Source organism: Ovis canadensis, chromosome 16 (genome assembly GCF_042477335.2).
Source record: "Ovis canadensis isolate MfBH-ARS-UI-01 breed Bighorn chromosome 16, ARS-UI_OviCan_v2, whole genome shotgun sequence".
Taxonomy (NCBI): Eukaryota; Metazoa; Chordata; class Mammalia; order Artiodactyla; family Bovidae; genus Ovis; species Ovis canadensis.
In genome coordinates, this window is record NC_091260.1 from 33752430 (window position 1) to 33773670 (window position 21241).

General features: G+C 41.6%; 1 protein-coding gene across 5 annotated transcripts in view; it reads right to left on the reverse strand.

Annotated features, from left to right (window-relative positions):
• RAB3C (RAB3C, member RAS oncogene family) overlaps positions 1-21241 on the reverse strand; it is a 362916-nt gene that overhangs the window by 249357 nt on the left and 92318 nt on the right. For all 5 annotated transcript variants that reach the window (XM_069556501.1, XM_069556503.1, XM_069556504.1 and 2 more), the window contains exon 2: positions 12467-12694. In XM_069556501.1, the coding sequence (XP_069412602.1) occupies positions 12467-12694 (228 nt within the window). The remainder of the gene's footprint in view (positions 1-12466; positions 12695-21241) is intronic.

Genomic DNA, 21241 nt, shown 5'->3' on the forward strand with positions numbered 1-21241 from the left:
GGCAGGTGCAGGTGTGACTCACTACGGGGACAAGAACACTGGTGGTGGAGGTACCTCGGAGTACTCACTGGCATACTGGAGGCTGCCATTTTGACACAAACACCTGGCACTACCCAACAGCCTGTAAGCACCAGTGCCAGGACCCTCCAGGGCAAATAACCAACAAGGAAGGAACAAAGCCCTACTCATAAGCAGACAAGCTGCCTAAAACCTTCCTGAGCACAACTAAACACACTTCTTGACATGGCTCTGTTAGGGGATGCACACTGATTGAAACCGCCCACCCTGGCCAGGCACCATAGTAACCATTTGCATGAGTTGTTTTATGACAGGAGATTCTGATAAGGAATATGGAACTAATAAGCCACCACCAACTGGAAGAGTTCAGGAAAGGTCAAAAGGAGACACCGAGTGTCCATCCACTTCCCAGAATTCCTCTCGCTAGCATCTGTCCTGGCTGAGCGATGTGTGCGCCGCCAGGAAAGACTCTGAATTAGAATGACTGGCGAAAGACCACCCAGAAACTAATACCATCACCCTAAAACCCGAGACTGCAAGCCACGGGCAGAGCAGTTCTCCTGGGTTCCCTTCCTCTACTGCTCTCCACCTGGGTGCCCTTTCCCAATAAAATCTCTTGCTTTGTCAGCTGTGTCTCCTCTGACAATTCTTTTCCGAGTGTTAGACAACAGCCCAGTTTTGGGCCCTGGAAGGGGTCCTCTCTCCTGCAACAACTCTGCCCACCAGAGAGACAAGACCCAGTTCCACACAGCAGTGGGCAGGATCAGCTTCATCCACCAGGGTCAAGAGTCAGACACAAGCAGCAAAAGGAGCTATGATTCTGCAGTCTGTGGAAGGAGACCATAAGTGCAGAAAGTTAGACAAAATGAGGCAACAGAGAAATATGTTCCAGATGAAGGAACAAGATAAAAACCCAGAATAACAACTAAGTGACGTGGAGACAAGCAATATATCCAGTAAAGTATTTAGTATAAAGATAGTAAAGATGATCCATGATCCTGGAAAAAGAGGGGAGACAGAGACCAAGAAGATACAAGAAAAATTTAACAAAGAGCTAGACGAGAGGTTTTCCTAGTGGCTCAGTGGGAAAGAATCCGCCTGACAGTGAAGAACACAAGTTCGATCTCTGCTCTCACATGCCGCAGAGATACTAAGCCCATGTGCCGCAACTATTGAGCCTGTGCTCTAGAGCTGGGAGCTGCAACCAATAAGCCCATGTGAGGGCACTTACTAGAGTCCACATGCCTTAGAGTCCATGCTCCACAACAAGAGAAGCCAGCAAGAAGCCTATGCACTACAATGAAGAGCAGCCCTGCCCTCCACAACTAGGGAAAGGCCCATGCAGGAATAAAGATCCAGCACAGCCAAAAATAGATGCACAAACAAAATCATATTAAAGAAGAGCTAGATGATATAGAGAATGAACAGAGGAACAATGACTGAAATGAAAAGTAGACTAAGCTAAGCTAAGCTAAGCCGCTTCAGTCGTGTCCGACTCTGTGAGATCCCATAGACGGCGGCCCACCAGGCTCCCCCGTCCCTGGGATTCTCCAGGCAAGAACACTGGAATGGGTTGCCATTTCCTTCTCCATGAAAATATTCCATAAATGAATTTCAGTAACTCTTAAACATTCCACAAAATTTCCTAAGAACCTGTGAGAGTATAATACCTGGCAATCCTCTCTCAAACAGAAATTCACCTATCTGCTACATTACTGCTGATGATCTGAAAGGAATCAACAGAGTAAATGAAGCAAAAGGGCGGGGGGAAGTAAGCTGGAAGACAGAATGGTAAAACTCAATGACACAGAATGGAATAAAGGAAAAAGAATGTAAAGAAATAAGGACAGTGTAAGAGACCTCTGCTGCTGCTGCTGCTAAGTCGCTTCAGTCGTGTCCGACTCTGTGTGATCCCATAGACGGCAGTCCACCAGGCTTCCCTGTCCCCGGGATTCTCCAGGCAAGAACACTGGAGTGGGTTGCCATTTCCTTCTACAGGACAACATTAAACATGCAAACATTCTCAATAGGGGTCGCAAAAGAAGAAAAGAATGGGCTTGATAAAATATTTGAAAAGATAATGGTGCAAAACTTCCCTCACACGGGAAAGGAAACGTTCACTCAAGTCCAGGATGTTCAGAGAGTCCCATATAGGATAAACCCAAGGAGGAACATGCTGAGACATGTATTAATCAAATGGTGAAAAGCTAAAAACAAAGAGAAAATATTAAAAGCAACAAGGGAAAAAACAACAAATCCCCATAAGGTGATCAGTTAATTTTTCAGCAAAAACTCTACAGGTCAGAAGGAAGCGGCATGATATATATAAAGTGATGAACGGGAAAAACCTACAATGAAGGATACTCTACCTAGCAAAGCTCTCATTCAGACTTGATGGGGAAATCAAAAGCCTTGCAAAGAAAAGCTAAGAGATTTCAGCACTACCAAAACAGCTTTACAAAAAATGCTAAAGGAACTTCTCTAGGCAGAAAAGAAACAGACACAAGTAGAAAACAAAAAAATTACAAAGGGGAAGGCTGCCCAGTCAAGGCAAACATACAGTAAAGGTAGGAAATCATCAACACAGACATATGGTACCAAAACCAATGATCATAAGACCAGCGTACAAATGCAGACTGTAGCAAATGCTTTGGAAATTAAAAGACCAGTGATTTAAAACGATCTTATATAGATACAGTCTGCTATATCAAATCCTCATGGTTACCACAAACTGAAAGTCTATAATAGACACGAAAAAGCAAAGCAATCTAGTCATCTACTCACAAGAGAAGAGAACGAAAGAGGAAGGGAAGAAAAAAGACCTACAAAACAAATCCAAAACAGCAATAAGAATATACATATCATTAATTACCTTAAAGGTAAATGGATTAAATGCCCCAACCAAAAGACACAGACTGGCTAAAATGAATACACAAATAAGATCCGTACATTAACACATGCTGTTTATAAGAGACCCACTTCAGATCTAGGGATGCATTTAGATGGAAAGTGTGAGGATGAAAAGGTATTCCATGCAAATGGAAATCAAAAGGAAGCTGAAGAAATGACACTCATATCAGACAAAATAGGCTTTAAAATAAAGGTTGTTTAAAGAGACAAGAAGGACACTACATAATGATCAAGGGATCAATCAAGGAAGATATAACAATTGTAAATATATATGCACCCATCATAAGAGCAGCTCAATACATATGGCAAATACTAACAGTCATGAAAAGAAAAATTGACAGTAACAATGTGGGGGATTCTAACACTCCACTTACATCAGTGGACAAGCCATCAAGACAGAAAATCATTAAGAAATTAGATGGACCTATCTGTTATTTATAGAGCAGTAGATCAGATTGATCTAAAGCTCTATAAATATTAAGTCAGATGGACTTAATTGATAGTAATAGAGCATTCAATCCAAAAGCAGCAGAATACACACACATTCTCAGATCCATTTGGAACATTCTCTAGGATCAGGTCAGTTCAGTGGCTAAGTCGTGTCCAGCTCTTTGCAACCCCATGGACTGCAGCATGCTGGGCTTCCCAGTTCTTCACCCACTCCCAGAGTTTCCTCAAACTCATGTCCATTGAGTCAGTGATGCCATCCAACCATCTCAACCTCTATCATCTTCTTCTTCTCCTGCCCTCAATCTTTCCCAGCATCAGGATCTTTTCCAATGAGTCTGCTCATTGCATCACGTGGCCCAAATATTATAGCTTTGGCTTCAGCATCAGTCCTTTATATACAGGGTTGATTTCCTTTAGGATTGACTGGTTTTATCTCCTTGCCGTTCAAGGGACTCTCAAGAGTCTTCTAGAGCATCAATTCTTTGGCACTCAGACTTCGTTATGGTCCAACTCTCACATCAATACATAATTACTGGAAAAATCATAGCTTTGACAATACAGACCTTTATCGGCAAAGTAGTACCTCTGCTTTTTAATATGTTGTCTAGACTTGTCATAGCATTTCTTCCAAGGAGCAAGCATCTTTTAATTTCATGGCTGTAGTCACTGTCTGCAATGATTTTGGAGCCCAAGGAAATAAAATCTGTCATTGTTTCCATTTTTTCCCCTCTATTTTCTTCATCTGTTAAACAGGGCTAATAGGAATAACCACATTCTTTCATGGGGTTTGGCAAAAGATACATTCTAAAATGCACATAAAGTGCTTACTTTGTGGGTCAACACTGGGTTCATTAAAGTGATGCTCTTTTCCAATTTTCAGGAAAATCTTAAAGATCTTTTCCTGACCCCAACAGTTGAAGTCTCTAAATATTGAGAACCAAAAATGCACTGAGGCTGTAGTGAGAATGGTTGAAATCATAAGCATTTTTCAGAGTGGAATTAATGACATAAGCCACCCCTGGGGCTCTAAGAACCTGCCTGCTGTATTAGGCATGTCTTTTACTTCCCTTGTGGCTCAGCTGGTAAAGAATCCACCTGCAAAGTCGAACCCTGGGTTCAATCTCTGGGTTGGGACGATCCCCTGGAGAAGGTAAAGGCTACTCATTCCAGTATTCTGGCCTAGAGAATTCCATGGACTGTATAATCCATGGGGTCGCAAAGAGTCAGACACGACTGAGCAACTTTCACTTTCACTTTCCTTTCTGTATTCAGATGCTTTGACAGCTGGGGCTTGTGAATCCTGGAGGGACTGCCCTGCTCAGTTAGTTAACTCTGAGAGACAGTAAACAACTCACTGGAACTCATGCAAACCATCAATACAGAGCTCACAGGGCAAACATCCCAGTCTTGGGTTCTCACACTGGGCTACTATCCCCCTGGCCTAATCACTCCAGAGCCAAACAGGCATCTGATGACTTATGAAAGCCACTAGGCCCCAGAGCCTGCTGCAGGAATTCAAACTAGCCAGTCCTAAGCCTGCTTACATGCCTTATACAGAAGCCACAATAGAGGCTGCCATCACATTCCCCTTTCTGCCTCCTGACCCACTCAGGGACTCCCCTTTGCTCCCAAGGGCCTTCCTCCCCACGCCCATGTGTCCTTCTCTTAAAATCTTGGAGCATAACAAACTACTATTTCAAGGGCAGCTGTTTCCTGATTTGTGGGCCTCAACACATCTAACTAAAAATAAAACCTGTCTTTTAAAATACCATCTTCCTCCAGGACTGAGCTGGGGAAGCAGGGTTTATATCTTCTCAATTTACTCATCCATCTTCTGCATTAGATTTTGATAGAGACACTACCTTCATATACGGCTGCTGGATGGCAATCAGAATTCCCTTTCATTGCATATGGACCAGCAGCACATGCTTGAGGGGCAGATTCCATTTTTGTGAAAAGGAAAAGGCACCCCTTCCTGGGGCTGAGCACAGCTCAGCATGTGGCACTCTGGCTGGAGCGCAGTCACACTTGAACCCTGGTTTGTGCCCTTGTCCAGGGCACAAAGGGTACATCTGCATGTGGCAGGCTTCCGATCACCAGGAGGATGACTTTCTTACTAATTCAGGCCGGCCAGAGCTCAGAAATGAAGGAGGGAAGAAGATGGGGAACGGGGAAAGAGGGACAGAAAGGATAAGGAGTGGTGAGGTTGAGGTTAGGAAAAAGAGAATGCAAAAATGATAAAATGCCAGTTCTAATTAATAAGGAAACAGCTATCCCCTTTGTCTGCCTGCCCCCTGCCCACTTTAAACCTACATCCTCCAATTTTTCAAGTCAAGTCTTTTACTTGTGAGAATCAACCTTGATTTCTGGACTTGAACAATGCAGGCCTAACTTAAAAAGGAAAAGTGCTTTTTTTCAGTAAAGGAACTTGCCTTTTATTCAGGGGGCCCACAAATTTAAACCCAGTTCTCTACATAGTCTAGTTTCAAGAATTATCAGTATTCTTTATTTTGTAGATTGTTACAGACTTCGAAGTTCATACGCTAGTAATACAGACACTGCAAATAAATACAATACTAAGATATTCTTAATAATGGGTGTTGTATTATTTTTCAATCTTCTCACTGGGAGGAAATCCACTCTACAAAGCCTTTCCTGAAGCTAAACTACTTAAAAATTAAAAGCAAAACATTATAGACTCCAGCTGTGAAATATTTTACTATATTTAAAGAAAAAAACTGATACACAATTGTTCTCCAATGTATTCTTCATAGAATCAAATAGATACACAAAATAAAAGAATAAGCTCTAATATGTGAAGTCTCAAAAATTTTGAAAAATTTTAACTTGAGAATCACAGAAATGATAATAAATAAAAATGCAACAAGAAATAGTGAAGGACAGAGGGATTTGTAAGGATCCTAAAGGAATGTAACCTAGTACAAATGGACCATGGTATGTCTCTAAACAAATTTATTCTAAGGCAGTAGTCAACTTCCACAAACAGGAGGTATAACACATCCAAAAAGATATGTCAATGTTTTTAGTAGCTGTTAAAATGTGTTCTTTAAATGTGGATCATTACAAATCCAATAATCCAGTCTGTGGTTTCAGAATCCCCGCCACCCCCAACCCCACTGCATATGCAAAAAACCTACTCATGAAATTAAAAGACTCTTGCTTCTTGGAAGAAAAGCTATGAGTAACCTAGACAATATATTAAAAAGCAGAGACTTCACTTTGCCAACAAAGGTCTGTATAGTCAATGCTATGGTTTTTCCAGTAGTCACATATGGATGGATGTGAGAGTTGGACCACAAAGAAGGCTGAGCATCAAAGAATTGATGCTTTTGAACTGTGGTGCTGGAGAAGACTCTTGAGAGTCTGTTGAACAGCAAGGAGATCAAACCACTCAATCCTAAAGGAAATCAACACTGAATATTCACTGGAATGACTGATGTTGAAGCTGAAGCTCCAATACTTTGCCACCTGATGTGAAGAGCCAACTCATTGGAAAAGACCCTGATGCTGGGAAAGATTGAAGGGAGGAGGAAAAGGGGGCGACAGAGGATGAAATGGTTGGAATACATTGCTGGCTCTGTGGACATGAGTCTGAGCAAACTCTGGGAGATAATGGAGGACAGGGAAGCCTGGCGTGCTGCAGTCCATGGGGTCACAAAGAGCTGGACACAACTTAGTGACTGAACAGCAACAAATAAAAAACTGGGCAGTCTTACCACCCAGGTTCTCTCCTGCTGACACTGTGAAACTACTCTAGCCTCAAGTTTGACGTTCCTTTGCCTAATGGCAACACTGGAAATAAGGTGTGAGATGTATCGCAATTGTGATACTTTGAGCGTGAAGTAGCAACCAGATTGGCTTAGCTAGAAGAAGACCTGGATTTTAGACTCTGCTCTGGCACTAACTGTAAGGTGAAGTCAAATCACTTCACCTCTCCTTATATCTTCATTTCCTAACCTGGAAACAGTCCTATTTGTGGACAGTTTAAAATACAGTGATCAGAGTTACATGAATATCTACAGCTTTTCTTGGTAGATAATAATGAACTGGACTAATCTGTGATGATTTTTATCACTATGAAACAATTTTGCTTCTCTTCCTTTGAAATATATAATAGGCTATGATAGTGTGATAGAATAAGAAACACATATTTGGTCTTCCTCCTCGTTCCTGACACAGAGCTTCCATAATCTTTAGAATTTTCTAAATGATGGGAGTGAAAGGAGCATCTTTTATTATTCATAATAAGCCCCTTCCTGCCACCCAAGAGTTCATGCTAATGAGGTGACTCCTGGTTTACACCTACATAGCTTCAAAATGGGGGCTTATTACAACATTGTAAATCAGTTATATTCCAATATAAAATAAAATAAAAAATAAAAAGAATAGGGGCTGACTGTCAGAACAAACTATGTGACCAAAAAGTTGAAACTTTCAGCCCCATCCCTGACCTCTGGGAGGGGAGACAGGCTGAAGACTGAATTAATCACCAATGACCAAGGATTGCATCTGTCATGCCTATGTAAAGGGAGCTCCATAAAAATCCCAAAGGATGAGGTTTAGAGAGCTTTGGGGTCGGTGCATGTATTAGGATGCTGGGAGGGTGACACACCAGAGACTGCAGGACGCTGCACCCCGCCCCCCACAAAAATTTGCCCGATGCTTCTCTTCTATCTGGTTGTTCCTGAGCTGTGTCCTTTATAATAAATTGGTAACAGTAAGTAAACTTTTCCTGAATTCTGTGAGCTGTTCTAGCAACTTATCAACCATGAGGGGTGGGGTTGTAGACCTGTCAATTTATATCCTGTAGGTCAAAAGCACAGGGGCCCAGATTTGTGATGGGTGCCTGAAGTGGGGGATGGGAGGAGAAGGGATATGGTTTGTGGAACTGATTCCTTTACTTGTGGGATCTGTGCTAACTCTGGGTAATTAGTGTCAACATTGTATTAAATTACAGGACATCTCGTTAGTATCTGCATAGAAATGAAGAATTCTTTGGTTTGGAAAACTCCCACATTTGGTTCCAGAAATGTTGCAAGTAGAAACAGATTATACATAGTACAGGCTAAGATAGTTGTGGACACCTTAATGAATCTTGTGAGTCCCTTGGACTGCAAGGAGATCCAACCAGTCCATCCTAAAGGAGACCAGTCCTGGGTGTCCATTGGAAGGACTGATGCTGAGGCTGAAACTCCAATACTTTGGCCACTTCATGTGAAGAGTTGACTCATTGGAAAAGACCCTGATGCTGGGAGGGATTGGGGGCAGGAGGAGAAGGGGACGACAGAGGATGAGATAGGTGGATGGCATCACCGACTTGATGGACATGAGTTTGGGTGAACTCCGGGAGTTCGTGATGGACAGGGAGGCCTGGTGTGCTGCGATTCATGGGGTCGCAAAGAGTCAGACACAACTGAACGACTGAACTAACTAACTAACTCACTAATGAATTTGTTACACATTAATACAAGTGCATAAAAATACTATTAGCTGGGGAAAACAGTTCATGTTTGACTGCTGCTGCTCCTAAGTCGCTTCAGTCATGTCTGACTCTGTGCGACCCCATAGACGGCAGCCCACCAGGCTCCCCCATCCCTTGGATTCTCCAAGCAAGAACACTAGAGTGGGCTGCCATTTCCTTCTCCAATGCGTGAAAGTGGAAAGTGAAAATGAAGTCGCTCAGTCATGTCTGACCATCAGCGACCCCATGGGCTGCAGGCTTCCAGGCTCCTCCGTCCATGGGATTTTCCAGGCAAGAGTACTGGAGTGGCGTGCCATTGCCTTCTACTAGCAATATAAAATGGTAAACCATCAATGCCAGATACAGCCACAAATAAATAAAGTAAAAAAAAAAAAACTGTACACAACTAATTATTTCCCACTATAGTTATAAGAAAGTAAGAACCTCTAGAATTACTATAGGAATGTTTAGATTTAAGCAAGCTAGCCTATTACTCTTTATCCTTTCTTCCTCTGTATGACTGAAGTCATTGAGATGGTCAAACTCTTTCAAAAACATGTTCTTCAGCATCCCAGGATACATTGTCTAAGATTCTATCACCTGTTCATGAGAACACATCTTAATTAGGGCAACATGGTGAAGGGGAACAAACCAAAGCATTAGAATTTGATAGACCTAGCCTGGAATCAACCCCTTGACATCTATGATCTTGGACAAGCTATTTAATTTGTCAGACATGACTTAGCAAGTGAACAATAACAAAAACCTTTAGGTTTCTTGTATAAAACAGGAGTAATAATAAAGAGTTTGGTTGTTGTGGGAATTAGATATAAGGCATAGGTATATGTTCAATAAATGCTAGCTGCATATAATATTTACACAGCTTGATATTTGCTTATAGACATACAATTACTCCATGAGTATTCATTTCTTTTCCCAACTATACTATAGGTTCAATGAGCCAAAATCTTTGCTTTTGAGTGGTTCACAATCTAGTAGACCAGTTGGAATAACGTAGTGTCAAATCTATTTTCACACCCCCAGAATCATGGGCACATTAAGAGTTCCCAATGTTAAGAAAAAGAAGTAAGATTGTTTTGATCACAAAGAAAATAGACTACCACTGTGACTGAGGTGAGGAGAGAGCTGGGTGAAGGGTTCCTGGGTGGCTTATCCCTGAAGGGAGTGTGAGTGTTCACAGAATGGAGAATGAGCTCCCAGGCTGGACTGGGCTATGAAGAGAATTAGAGGTTTTGGGGAAATGGTAGATTACGGATGCATGCGTGCATGGAAGTTGCTTCAGTCGTGTCTGACTCTGTAACGCCCTGAAGTGTAGCCCACCAGGCCTCTCTGTCCATGGGGATTCTTCAGGCAACAATACTGGAGTAGGTTGCCACGCCCTTCTCCCCGGGGATCTTCCCAACCCAGCGATCGAACCTGCGTTTCCTATGTCTCCTGCATTGCAGGCAGATTCTTTACCGCTGAGCCACTGGGGAAGCCTGGATTATGGACGAGTAGAGACAAATTTGAACAGATTTATAGGTCAGGGGCTTTTTAGTGAAGTTAATGGTAACTGAGAAGCACAAGGAGGTATCAGAGTAGAAGCAGTTCAGAGAGCCAAACTGGGCTTTGCAAGGCTCAGAAAAGAGCAACTTTCATGCAGAAGACCTGAACAGATGCAACCGAACTTCAGTGTACACGAGTGAACTCTGGCCTGGTACTATCACTGAGGGTTTTGAAATATTTTTGTAAGTATGAGATTATAATTCTCAAAAATGTATATTATTTGAAGTATATCTGTTTTATATTAAGGACAGATGACTTTACATCTGTACAGAGCGATTCTTTCAAGAACCTAAATTGAGAAACTGCTAGAAATTATAGGATTGCATTTATACACCATGTTGGTGTTTTACCTAAACAATCACAACAACCACCTTTAAACATTCCTAAGATTAATGGCAGGAGCTGTCAGCCAGAGAAATAACAGTTCTTCCGTATTAGCAGAAAGAACATGGTCACAAAGGTAAGAGATGTATAGCTACCAAATTAATTTTCAGTTCATCAAAGTCCATAAAAACAAAGAGACCTTTCTTAGGCCTGGATCTGAAAGTTATCTCCATATAATAATCAGTTGCTTAAAGCTCAAAGGAAGAGAATGTGAAGCAATAAACACAGCTCTTTCTGTCTCCATATACAGGGCTGCATGCTTCTAAAGAGGGATCCACCCAACAAAAATATCTTTGGGAACCAGTAGAGCAGCAATGGGAACTGGGTCTATTTTTCCAAGTTCTTTTCTGAGTTCTAATTAGAGTTTGAAAACTCCATAATGAGAATAAGTAAAATCTAATAGTCTACTGTAAGCTGCCTAAGAGGATATCTACCTGTATGTATACCTGCATCTTTGAATTTTATTCCTAAGAGCTTTAAGATATGAAAGGACATCTGCTATATTTATTATATACAGATATCTTAAGGGATCTTTCCTTTAAAAAAAATATAAGTGTTTTACTCCAAGATTTGTCTTTCTTTCAGCTTTCCATATTTGAGGAGGCAAGCTTATCATCAGTCCTACAAATCAACCCTGGCACCAGCAACAAATGTTAGTAGGTGTTGGAATTGTATCAGGAGAAGACAGAAAGCTAAATTCTTGGGAAACATCCATTTATAGCTCAAATCCATCTGAGTGGCAGAGGTACAAAAGAACAGAGAAAGGGGACCAAAACTCACTATAAAAGCATTCTACCATGGTGCCCATACATTACATGATGTACAAAAAATACTATATAACTCTCTATTGGTATAGTCAATTTTTTTTGTTACTTCATCTCTTATTTATTTCAAACCTGCTACCCATATGTACTTTTTCTTCTGCTTGTCACTTGCTATTCTCCTCAGTTATCACAACCGTTTAGTTAAGGAATCTCTGATCTTCTACAGGGGGTAAGGAAGAGGCAGAAAGCCAGGTACACAGTCTCAAAACTTATTGAAGAACCTTCTCCTTAGGGAAAAACCCTGTTTAAAATAAATACTTTATTTCATGTGTCTTGCTGTGTTGGACTGTGTGGTAAACATAACTCTTATTGCTGAAAGCACAAAGTCTGAGGAGATTAAATAGACACTTTACAAAATTTAGCTAGGGCATTATGAAGGGATAAACCTAAGCTTTCTCTATAATATGCTTTAAAATGACCAGGGCAGGCTGCTTCCTGTGACTTGAAAAGGCTAGTTTCAGTTTGCCTATTTTGTCAATTAGAAAAGTGTCAGAGAAGGACTCAGAGACTTGCTCCAGGTCACACAGACCGTACAAGACAGAGCCAGACTTTCTATTGAGTGTTCCTTACCACAACAGACCGACATTTGGATTTTCTTTCTTCTGAAGAATCTTGAGAAGCATCAAATGACAACAAGGTCTAATTCAGTCTCCACACCTTAGAGAGGCATAACTCTCTTGGCCTTTGAACTAGAATGTGCTGTGGCAAAGAACCTGGCAATGGGGGCTGATGGACCCCCATGGGATCAGAACAAGGCAGAAAGCGTTTGCCTCACACACGTACACAGTCAATGTCCTAGGCTGAAGGATGCTGTCGGTTCAAAGTCACTTACCCAAATCTGGAGCTTAATTCTCTTTTCATTTTTGAATACAGTTTTGACTTTGAAATCGATCCCAACTGTGCTGACGAACGCAGATGTAAAGGAGTCATCCGCGTAACGGAAGAGAAAAGATGTCTTCCCCACGCTGCTATTGCCAATGATGAGCAGCTTGAACATGTAGTCGAAGTTCTGATCAGAGGAGTCTTTCTGGCCATACCTGGCATCTTGGGCAGAGGCCATCTGTGGGGAAAACACAGAAGAGGTGTGGATGAGTCTTCCGTTTGCTATGAAGCTAGCAGCACATTCATTATTGGCCTTGCCAGAAACAGATGTCAGACCACTTAGGAAAGAAGTTGAGAGAGCTCCCCAGCCTTCCTCTGATGCTGGTATCCATGGCAATAATTCCCTGCTGGAAGACAGAAAAGCAAATCTTACGGCTCTTTCCAGCTGTGTTAGTGTTTGTCACTGCTCAGCATTCAGAGCGAATCAAAGACACCAAAGGAGATGTAACATGAAAAGCGAAGATATGAGGGCATGCAGATTCTGGAACTTTGTCATTCCAGTGACAGCGACACCAAAGTGGCTGAGCAGCAGGGTGCTTTTTCCTGAGTTATCTGAATTATTAGGGTCTCTCTTATTTTCTAGGGAAGCATACCCAAAGCCTATCTCTATTTCATCTCATTTAAATCACCATCCTTACATACATGATCAATCTCTTTCAAATAAAAAATAATGATAATGGCAAATACACATGGTTCAAACAATGTGCCAGGAACTGTTAACCCTCATCACAACCCTATAAGTGGGTGCCTTTATTATTTCTGTATTATAAGGAGACAGTTGAGGCTCAGAGATACTAAGTAATTTGCTCAATTTCACACACTTTGTAAGTAGTAGAGGGAGGATTTAAATCAACCAGTGTGGTGCCAGGGCTCACGTCCTTAACACCTCCCAGCCTGGTTCCCAAAGAGAACTAAGGCAGTGTGCTCATATGCTCTGAAGACAATGTGGGAAAGATTCATTGCAGCTGCGTTCACGAAGAACTCTACCTGGGTTCAAACCTGGGTTCCACCACTGACTGGCTCTGGAATACTGAGGTTTTTTTATTTTAAATCAGTGAACCTCAGTTTCCTCTCTTCTACGAAATGGAAAAAAAAGTACTATTCAGCCTGAAACACTTGTGAAAATAGCCGACAGTAAATCTGTATGGCACATATATAAAGAGACCAGCACAGAATAGAGAATCATCTCTATAACAATTAAAAATCCTCTGGGTGGGTTTTCCCTCACCTTTTTTCGATGACCATTTTAACATCTACCAAAAATCCTGCTGCATTACTGTAAGTGACATCTGGCTCCATATAGAAACGAGGCAGTAAGAGGGTGAATCCCACTGATCAGTACATTTACCCGATTATCTTCGCTGATGCTATGAATTCTTTGTTTGCTGTGTTCGTTAATACAGTAGCTACTAGTCGCATATATCTGTTTATATTTAAACTAAATAAAATTAAAAATTCAGTTCCTCATCCACACTAGCCACATTTCAAATGCACAAGAGCTACTTGAGGTCAGTGGCTACAACATGGGATAGTGCAGGTCCAGGGCACGGTCATAACTGCAGAAAGTTCTATTGTCTGGCTAAAGTCTTTGGCTAGACAGTCTTTTTTCATTCCTTATAAAATCTGATTAATAAGTACTCCTCCTATTGGTGGTGGTTTAGTTGCTAAGTTGTGTCTGACTCTTGCGACAGCATGAACTGCAGCCCACCAGGCTCCTGGGTCCATAGCATTTTAAAAGCAAGAATATTGGAGTGGGTTGCCATTTCCTTCCCCAGCAGATCTTCCTAACCTGGGGATTGAACCTGGGTCTCCTGCACTGCAGGCAGATTCTCTACCAACTGAGCTACCAGGGAAATCCCATCTCTCTACTAGGGGGACGGCAAAGAGGTGGCAAAAGTACACAGAAGAACTGTACAAAAAAGATCTTCATGACCCAGATAACCATGTTGGTGTGATCACTACCTAGAACCAGACATCCTGGAATGCAAAGTCAAGTGAGCCTTAGGAAGCCTCACTATGAACAAAGCTAGGAGAGGTGACGGAATTTCAGTTGAGATATTTCAAATCCTGAAAGATGATGCTGTCAAAGTGCTGCACTCAATATGCCAGCAAATTTGGAAAACTCAGCAGTGGCCACAGGACTGGAAAAAGGTCAGTTTTCATTGCAATCCCAAAGAAAGGCAGTGCCAAAGAATGCTCAAACTACTGCACAAGTGCACTCATCTCACACCCTAGCACAATAATGCTCAAAATTCTCCAAGCCAGGCTTCAACAGTACATGAATCGTGAACTTCCAGATGTACAAGCTGGATTTAGAAAAGGCAGAGGAACCAGAGATCAAATTGCCAACATCCATTGGATCATCAAAAAAGTGTGAGAGTTCAAGAAAAACATCTACTTCGGCTTTATTGACTATGCCAAAGCCTTTGACTGTGTGGATCACAATAAACTGTGGAAAATTCTGAAAGAGACGGGAATACCAGACCACCTGACCTGCCTTTTGAGAAATTTGTATGCAGGTCAGGAAGTAACAGTTAGAACTGGACATGGAACAACAGACTAGTTGCAAATAGGTAAAGGAGTACGTCAAGGCTGTATATTGTCACCCTGCTTATTTAATTTCTATGCAGAGTACCTCATGAGAAACACTGGGCTGGAGGAAGCACAAGCTGTAATCAAGACTGTCAAGAGAAATACCAATAAGCTCAAATATGCAGATGACACCAACCTTATGGCAGAAAGCGAAGGAGAACTAAAGAGCCTCCTGATGAAAGTGAAAGAGGAGAGTGAAAAAGTTGACTTAAAACTCAACATTCAGAAAATGAAGATCATGGCATCAGGTCCCATCACTTCATGGCAAATAGATGGGGAAGCATTGGAAACAGTGACAGACTTTATTTTGGGGGGTTCCAAAATCACTGCAGATGGTGACTGCAGCCATGAAATTAAAAGACGCTTGCTCCTTGGAAGAAAAGTTATGACCAATCTAGACAGCATATTAAAAAGCAGAGACATTACTTGGCCAACAAAGGTCCATCTAGTCAAAGCTATGGTTTTTCCAGTAGTCATATATGGATGTGAGAATTGGACTATAAAGAAAGCTGAGCACTGAAGAAATGATCCTTTTGAACTGTGGTGTTACAGAAGACTTTTGAGAGCCCCTTGGACTGCAAGGAGATCCAACCAGTCCATCCTGAAGGAAATCAGTCCTGAATATTCATTGGAAGGACTGACGCTGAAGTTGAAACTCCAATCCTTTGGCCACCTGATGCAAAGAACTGACTCATTTGAAAAGACTCTGATGCTGGGTAAGATTGAAGGTGGGAGGATAAGGGGACAACAGAGGATGAGATGGTTGGATGGCATCACGACTCAATGGACATGAGTCTGAGTAATCTCTGGGAATTGGTGATGGACAGGGAAGCCTGGCATGCTGCAGTCCATGGGGTCGCAAAGAGTTAGACATGACTAAGTGACTGAACTGTACTGAAAGAGAAAAGCCCCAGAAGACAGTTGAACACTAGAAACAATATACAGTGCTCAGTCTCATCTAAGACCACACTGGCTGCTGAAGTCAGAGCTGTGTATGTGTTAAAGAACTGAGGGGAAAAGAAAACAAGAGACGGTGCGATAATGTATTTCCTTTTTATAAATACTGCCAGTAGGAGAGCACAACCATATGAACAAGAATAAAAGCAAAAAGAAAATCTGTGTATATTATGAAACTTAAGGGCAGTAAACATTCTGATTGCATTTCACACTTTCTTAATAAATATAAGCTTAAGCATTTCTCTATTTTATGTCCACAGAACCACACAGATGTCTTCAGTAAATACAACTGTTGTGATTGTTTATCAGTGGGGAAAACTGGGCCAGTAAAACAGGCATGTATCATCATTTTCCTTTCTGACCCAGGAACCTACATGCTAAGGTAAACTTCCCCCAACACAAGCAGTCTGCCAAGAACAAAAATAGGATTATAATTCTTGACTATTGGTTTGAACAATGATGTCTTGCTCTGACAAGTTTTGACACCCCAGAAAGCCAGGTAACTGTTTCGTTTGACACTCCTATTCCTACAGACATAAGCCTTTCACCAATCAAGATTCTCCCCTTATGGAGGTGCTAAACTTCGCCAGGCCTGCAATTGGTCGTTGTTAAGAAGATCTTTTTACCACCTTTTATGTGAACTAGCCCAGATACTAGGTTCTGAATTAAGCGTGTTCAGTTAAGCCATAGTCAGAAAACAACTCTGAGTATTCTAGATCTGCTCATTTTCTCAGCCTGATTACCTACCTACCATCACCCTGAGGTGGGATTCTAACTGAGTCCTGTGGATTTCTAGGATGCCTCGAAAGAAAATATGATAAAGAAAGCTGATCAATCCCAAGTCCTAGTCCAAAATTAGACCAACTCCAAAATCTGCAGAAATATAGGCGTCATCATTATGTATACATTTTAAATGTAACTGCAGAGATTTACACAGAGAAAACCATACTGGAATTTTCTCCAGCATAAGAAATAGAAGATGTTCAATTTTAAAGGCTGATTATATCAGTTGCAGTGGCCACAAATAAGATGGCAGGAGTACAGAGGATGAGCGGGGATGAGGCTGGTGGATATGTGGGTCTAGATCCTCCAAAGGATTAATTAGAAGAGTCTGTCAACCTGCTAACCTTGAAGATGGTTTGTGGTTTCTTTAAACTATTTCCTGATTTATATCCCCAATAGGATTCATCCAACTCTTTGAGACCCCATGGACTGTAGCTCACCAGGCTACTCTGGCCATAGAATTCTCCAGGCAAGAATACTGGAGAGGGTTGCCATTCCCTTTTCCAGGGAATCTTCTCTTCTTCAGGGATCAAACCCTGGTCTCCTGCATTGCAGGCAGATTCTTTATCATCTGCATCACCAAGGAAGCCCCATAAGATTCACAGTGAGTCCCAAAGATGTGCCTTCAGAATGCATATGTGTTCCATTAAACTTTAGAATAATGAAATAAATCCTGGCATATAGAATGGAGTAGACTGCCCTAATCTTGCCGAGGATAGAAATGAAGCAATTTTTATTTACAAAACAGAAACAGTCACAAAGGTAGAAAACAATCTTAGAGTTACCAGGAAGGAAAGGGGGAGAGGGATAAATTGGATGATTGGGACTGACATATACACACTAGCATAAAACAGGTAACGAATAAAGACCTACTGTATAGCACAGGGAACTCAACTCAATACTGTGTAATGACCTGTATGGGGAAAAAAGCCTGAGAGTGGATATATGTATATGTATAACTGACGCATTGTGCTGTACACCTGAAAGCAACGTAACATTGTAAACTGACAATACCCCAATAAAAAATGAAGCAATCTGACAGCATATGAATGTCAAAGGGACATACAGTCACTAGGTAAGTTTGCCTACCCTTTTAAATACGCTCATGTGAACGTTTCTGAAACGTTCATGGGAAAATGTGAAAACATGAGTGGGCATGAAGGAAGTCCCAGAGAGCAAACTGGGTTTTATAAAAGATAGATATGAGAAAAGCCTTTTAATTGCATTAATCTTAAATTAATTAAAAGAATCATAAAGTGGGAAAGACTCTTGAGGGTTGTCCTTCTTCCACTTAGTGCAGTGTCCCTCTTGCTGGCATGACGCTGGTATGCTAGCCTAGCCCTCCCCATCAAGTGACAGAAAGTTCGCTAGGCTGTGAAACAGCCTACTTCACTGATGAACAACTACAATTGTTAAAATTTTCTTCCATAAATTTGAGTTAAAATCTACTTCCTTATAGCTTCTGTTCATGTGTTCTGCCTTAAGAATCAAAGAGAGTTGACTCATTTACCCTCTGAAAAAACTTCAGGTGTCAGAATCACAGCTCTGTAAGCATCCTCTCCTCCTGACTGGATAACCTCAGCTTCTTTAGCCCCTCTGCTCCACATGCTGCTGCTGCTGCTGCTGCTAAGTCGTTTCAGTTGTGTCCGACTCTGTGCGACCTCAGAGATGGCAGCCCACCAGGCTCCCCCATCCTGGGATTCTACAGGCAAGAACACTGGAGTGGGTTGCCATTTCCTTCTCCAATGCATAAAAGTGAAAAGTGAAAGTGAAGCCGCTCAGTCGTGTCCGACTCTTAGCGACCCCATGGACTGCAGCCTGCCAGGCTCCTCTGTCCATGGGATTTTCCAGGCAAGAGTACTGGAGTGGGGTGCCATTGCCTTATCCCTGTTCCACATGGGACGTGCTCAAAACAGCCCACACATCTGGGTTAAAGCTGACATCTCTGCAGATGTCAAAATCCCATGCATGGCTCCTACAATTGGTCACAATATTCCAGATATTTATCTGGTCAGTGCAGAGTATAATAATATTCTTATGTCCTATCACACTTGACTTAACAATAAAGTAATTCTCAAATGTTCAGCACCTTTTTTCACATTCACTGTTAAAAATGTGGGTCTCCCCTATCCTGATCCTATGCCTTGGCAAGGTACTTTTTAATGAAAGTGTCAACCTTTATATGTTTTCTATTACACTTCCTTTTGCTTGTTTTGATTTCCAATTCTGTTCTGTTCTGATAACTTTATGTCCTTTCATCAAAAATATTAGTTATCCCTTCCAGGTCTCATTGCTAAGTTTTAATCAGTATACATTTTATATATACTCACTTAAGATGCTAATCAAAATGCTAATAAGTTGGTAGACAAATAACAATTTTTTTACCCTGCTGAATGTATAAATCTATGAATGAGACCTCTACAATATGTCCTTAAGGACCTTGGCAAGTTTGAAGCAAATTTTTAAACTCTGGGAGTTAGCGACTTGAAAAGGCACTGTGCTGGCCTTCTGGGTGTGCTTTGGTTCAAGAGCAAGTGAACAGATCATATATTTAATTGATGTGTCATTTTTAATTTCAATTATAGTTTCCCCAGAAGTCCTACTGACCAGGGAGCAAGCAGATTACCTTTGATGAGCACAGGCAACCACAGTCTACTTCAGAATTTTTGAACATTCAGTTCAGTTCAGTCGCTCAGTCGTGTCCAACTCTGCAACCCCATGAATCGCAGCACGCCAGGCCTCCCTGTCCATCACCATCTCCCGGAGTTCACTGAGACTCACGTCCATCAAGTCTGTGATGCCATCCAGCCATCTCATCCTCGGTCGTCCCCTTCTCCTCCTGACCCCAATCCCTCCCAGCATCAGAGTCTTTTCCAATGAGTCAACTCTTCGCATGAGGTGGCCAAAGTACTGGAGCTTCAGCTTCAGTATCATTCCTTCCAAAGAAATCCCAGGGTTGATCTCCTTCAGAATGGACTGGTAGGATCTCCTTGCAGTCCAAGGGACTCTCAAGAGTCTTCTCCAATACCACAGTTCAAAAGCATCATTAGCTTTTCCAAATAAATAAGAAAGCCAAATTGTCTGCAGGAATTCCCTTTGGTGCTTAAGAAACTAAACTACACTAAGCCATTTTGTGCATCTGATGAGAAGAACAGGAAGAAGTCACTTTAAATGTACTACGTTCCATCTACTACTACTAGTAACAGCCTGAAGGTCAGTGGGAAGAAGAATGAGGGTAAATTATTCAGAAAATGAAATGCAATTCTTTGAAACTGGAAGAGTGAAAGTAAGGATGAGCCTTATATATGAGAAGTATGGAAATACATAAATTAGTTTCAAATCTCAGTTGTTACCTGAGGGAAAAGAAAAGGGTAATAAAAGGAATTATTTCTGAGATTTCCAAAGGAAAGACTAAATTTTAAAAACCAAGAAGGAAATATTAAAATACAGGATTTTCAAACACCTGTCACCTGGCCCCTGGTGGTTTTTCCTGGCAAAGGGCTCCTCTCTGCTTGGTTTGCCTGCCTCTGTGTTTGTCTCTTTAGAATGGATTGTAACTGTGATGTTCTTTGCAGTCTCCAGCCAACAGTTTCTCTGTGTGTCTGCTACTGTTTGCTCTGGCGGGAGCCAGCTGAGAAGCAATAAACACTATCCGTGTCACTGCAGACCCATCACCACTAAGCTGAAAAGATGCTGTCCAGGGAACTGGAAGTTGCCAGGACACTCGAGGGTAAATAGTGGCTTTTCTGGTTTCTGAAGTAAAGGACCTAGGAAGTAAAGTAGCATTGGGAAATTGTCTCTTTTCTTTGTGTTGGAAGGGAATGAATTACTATTTCATGGGACTCCTGGGGAATGTATATGATGGTACACCAAATTATAGTTACACTTCCAAGATGCAAGTTGCTCTAAGTTTTAAGGATATTCCTCAAGATCAGTTTCACAGAAATTCTTGCAGACTGCATCTGGATCTCTATTCCATGCATAGCTTCTTTAGTACATGTGGATAACACAGAGCAGATGCACAGGAAAATGGCGAAATAACTGTAACAGCAGCTCTTACAGACACTGTACTACGTGCTTTACACATATTATCATATCTCATCCTTCCATGACCCCCAGACATCAATATCTAACTGTTAGCACCCCCTTGTTAGAGGAACGGAATGTCCTGAGTGTATTTCAGAAAGGCTACCTTTCCTCAGCCCCCGATAGAAGCACAAGGGAATTTTTTTTCCCAACCTTAACTATGAGAGTTTAGCAGAGCTCTTGGAGGTAACATTCAAAACTGTGTGAGGCCCCCTGGAGTTTTTATCTCTTAGACTTGTCCACGTGGCACCTCTAGCAATTCATCAACTACAGGCCACGTTTTCTTCACCAATTACATTTAGGTTTT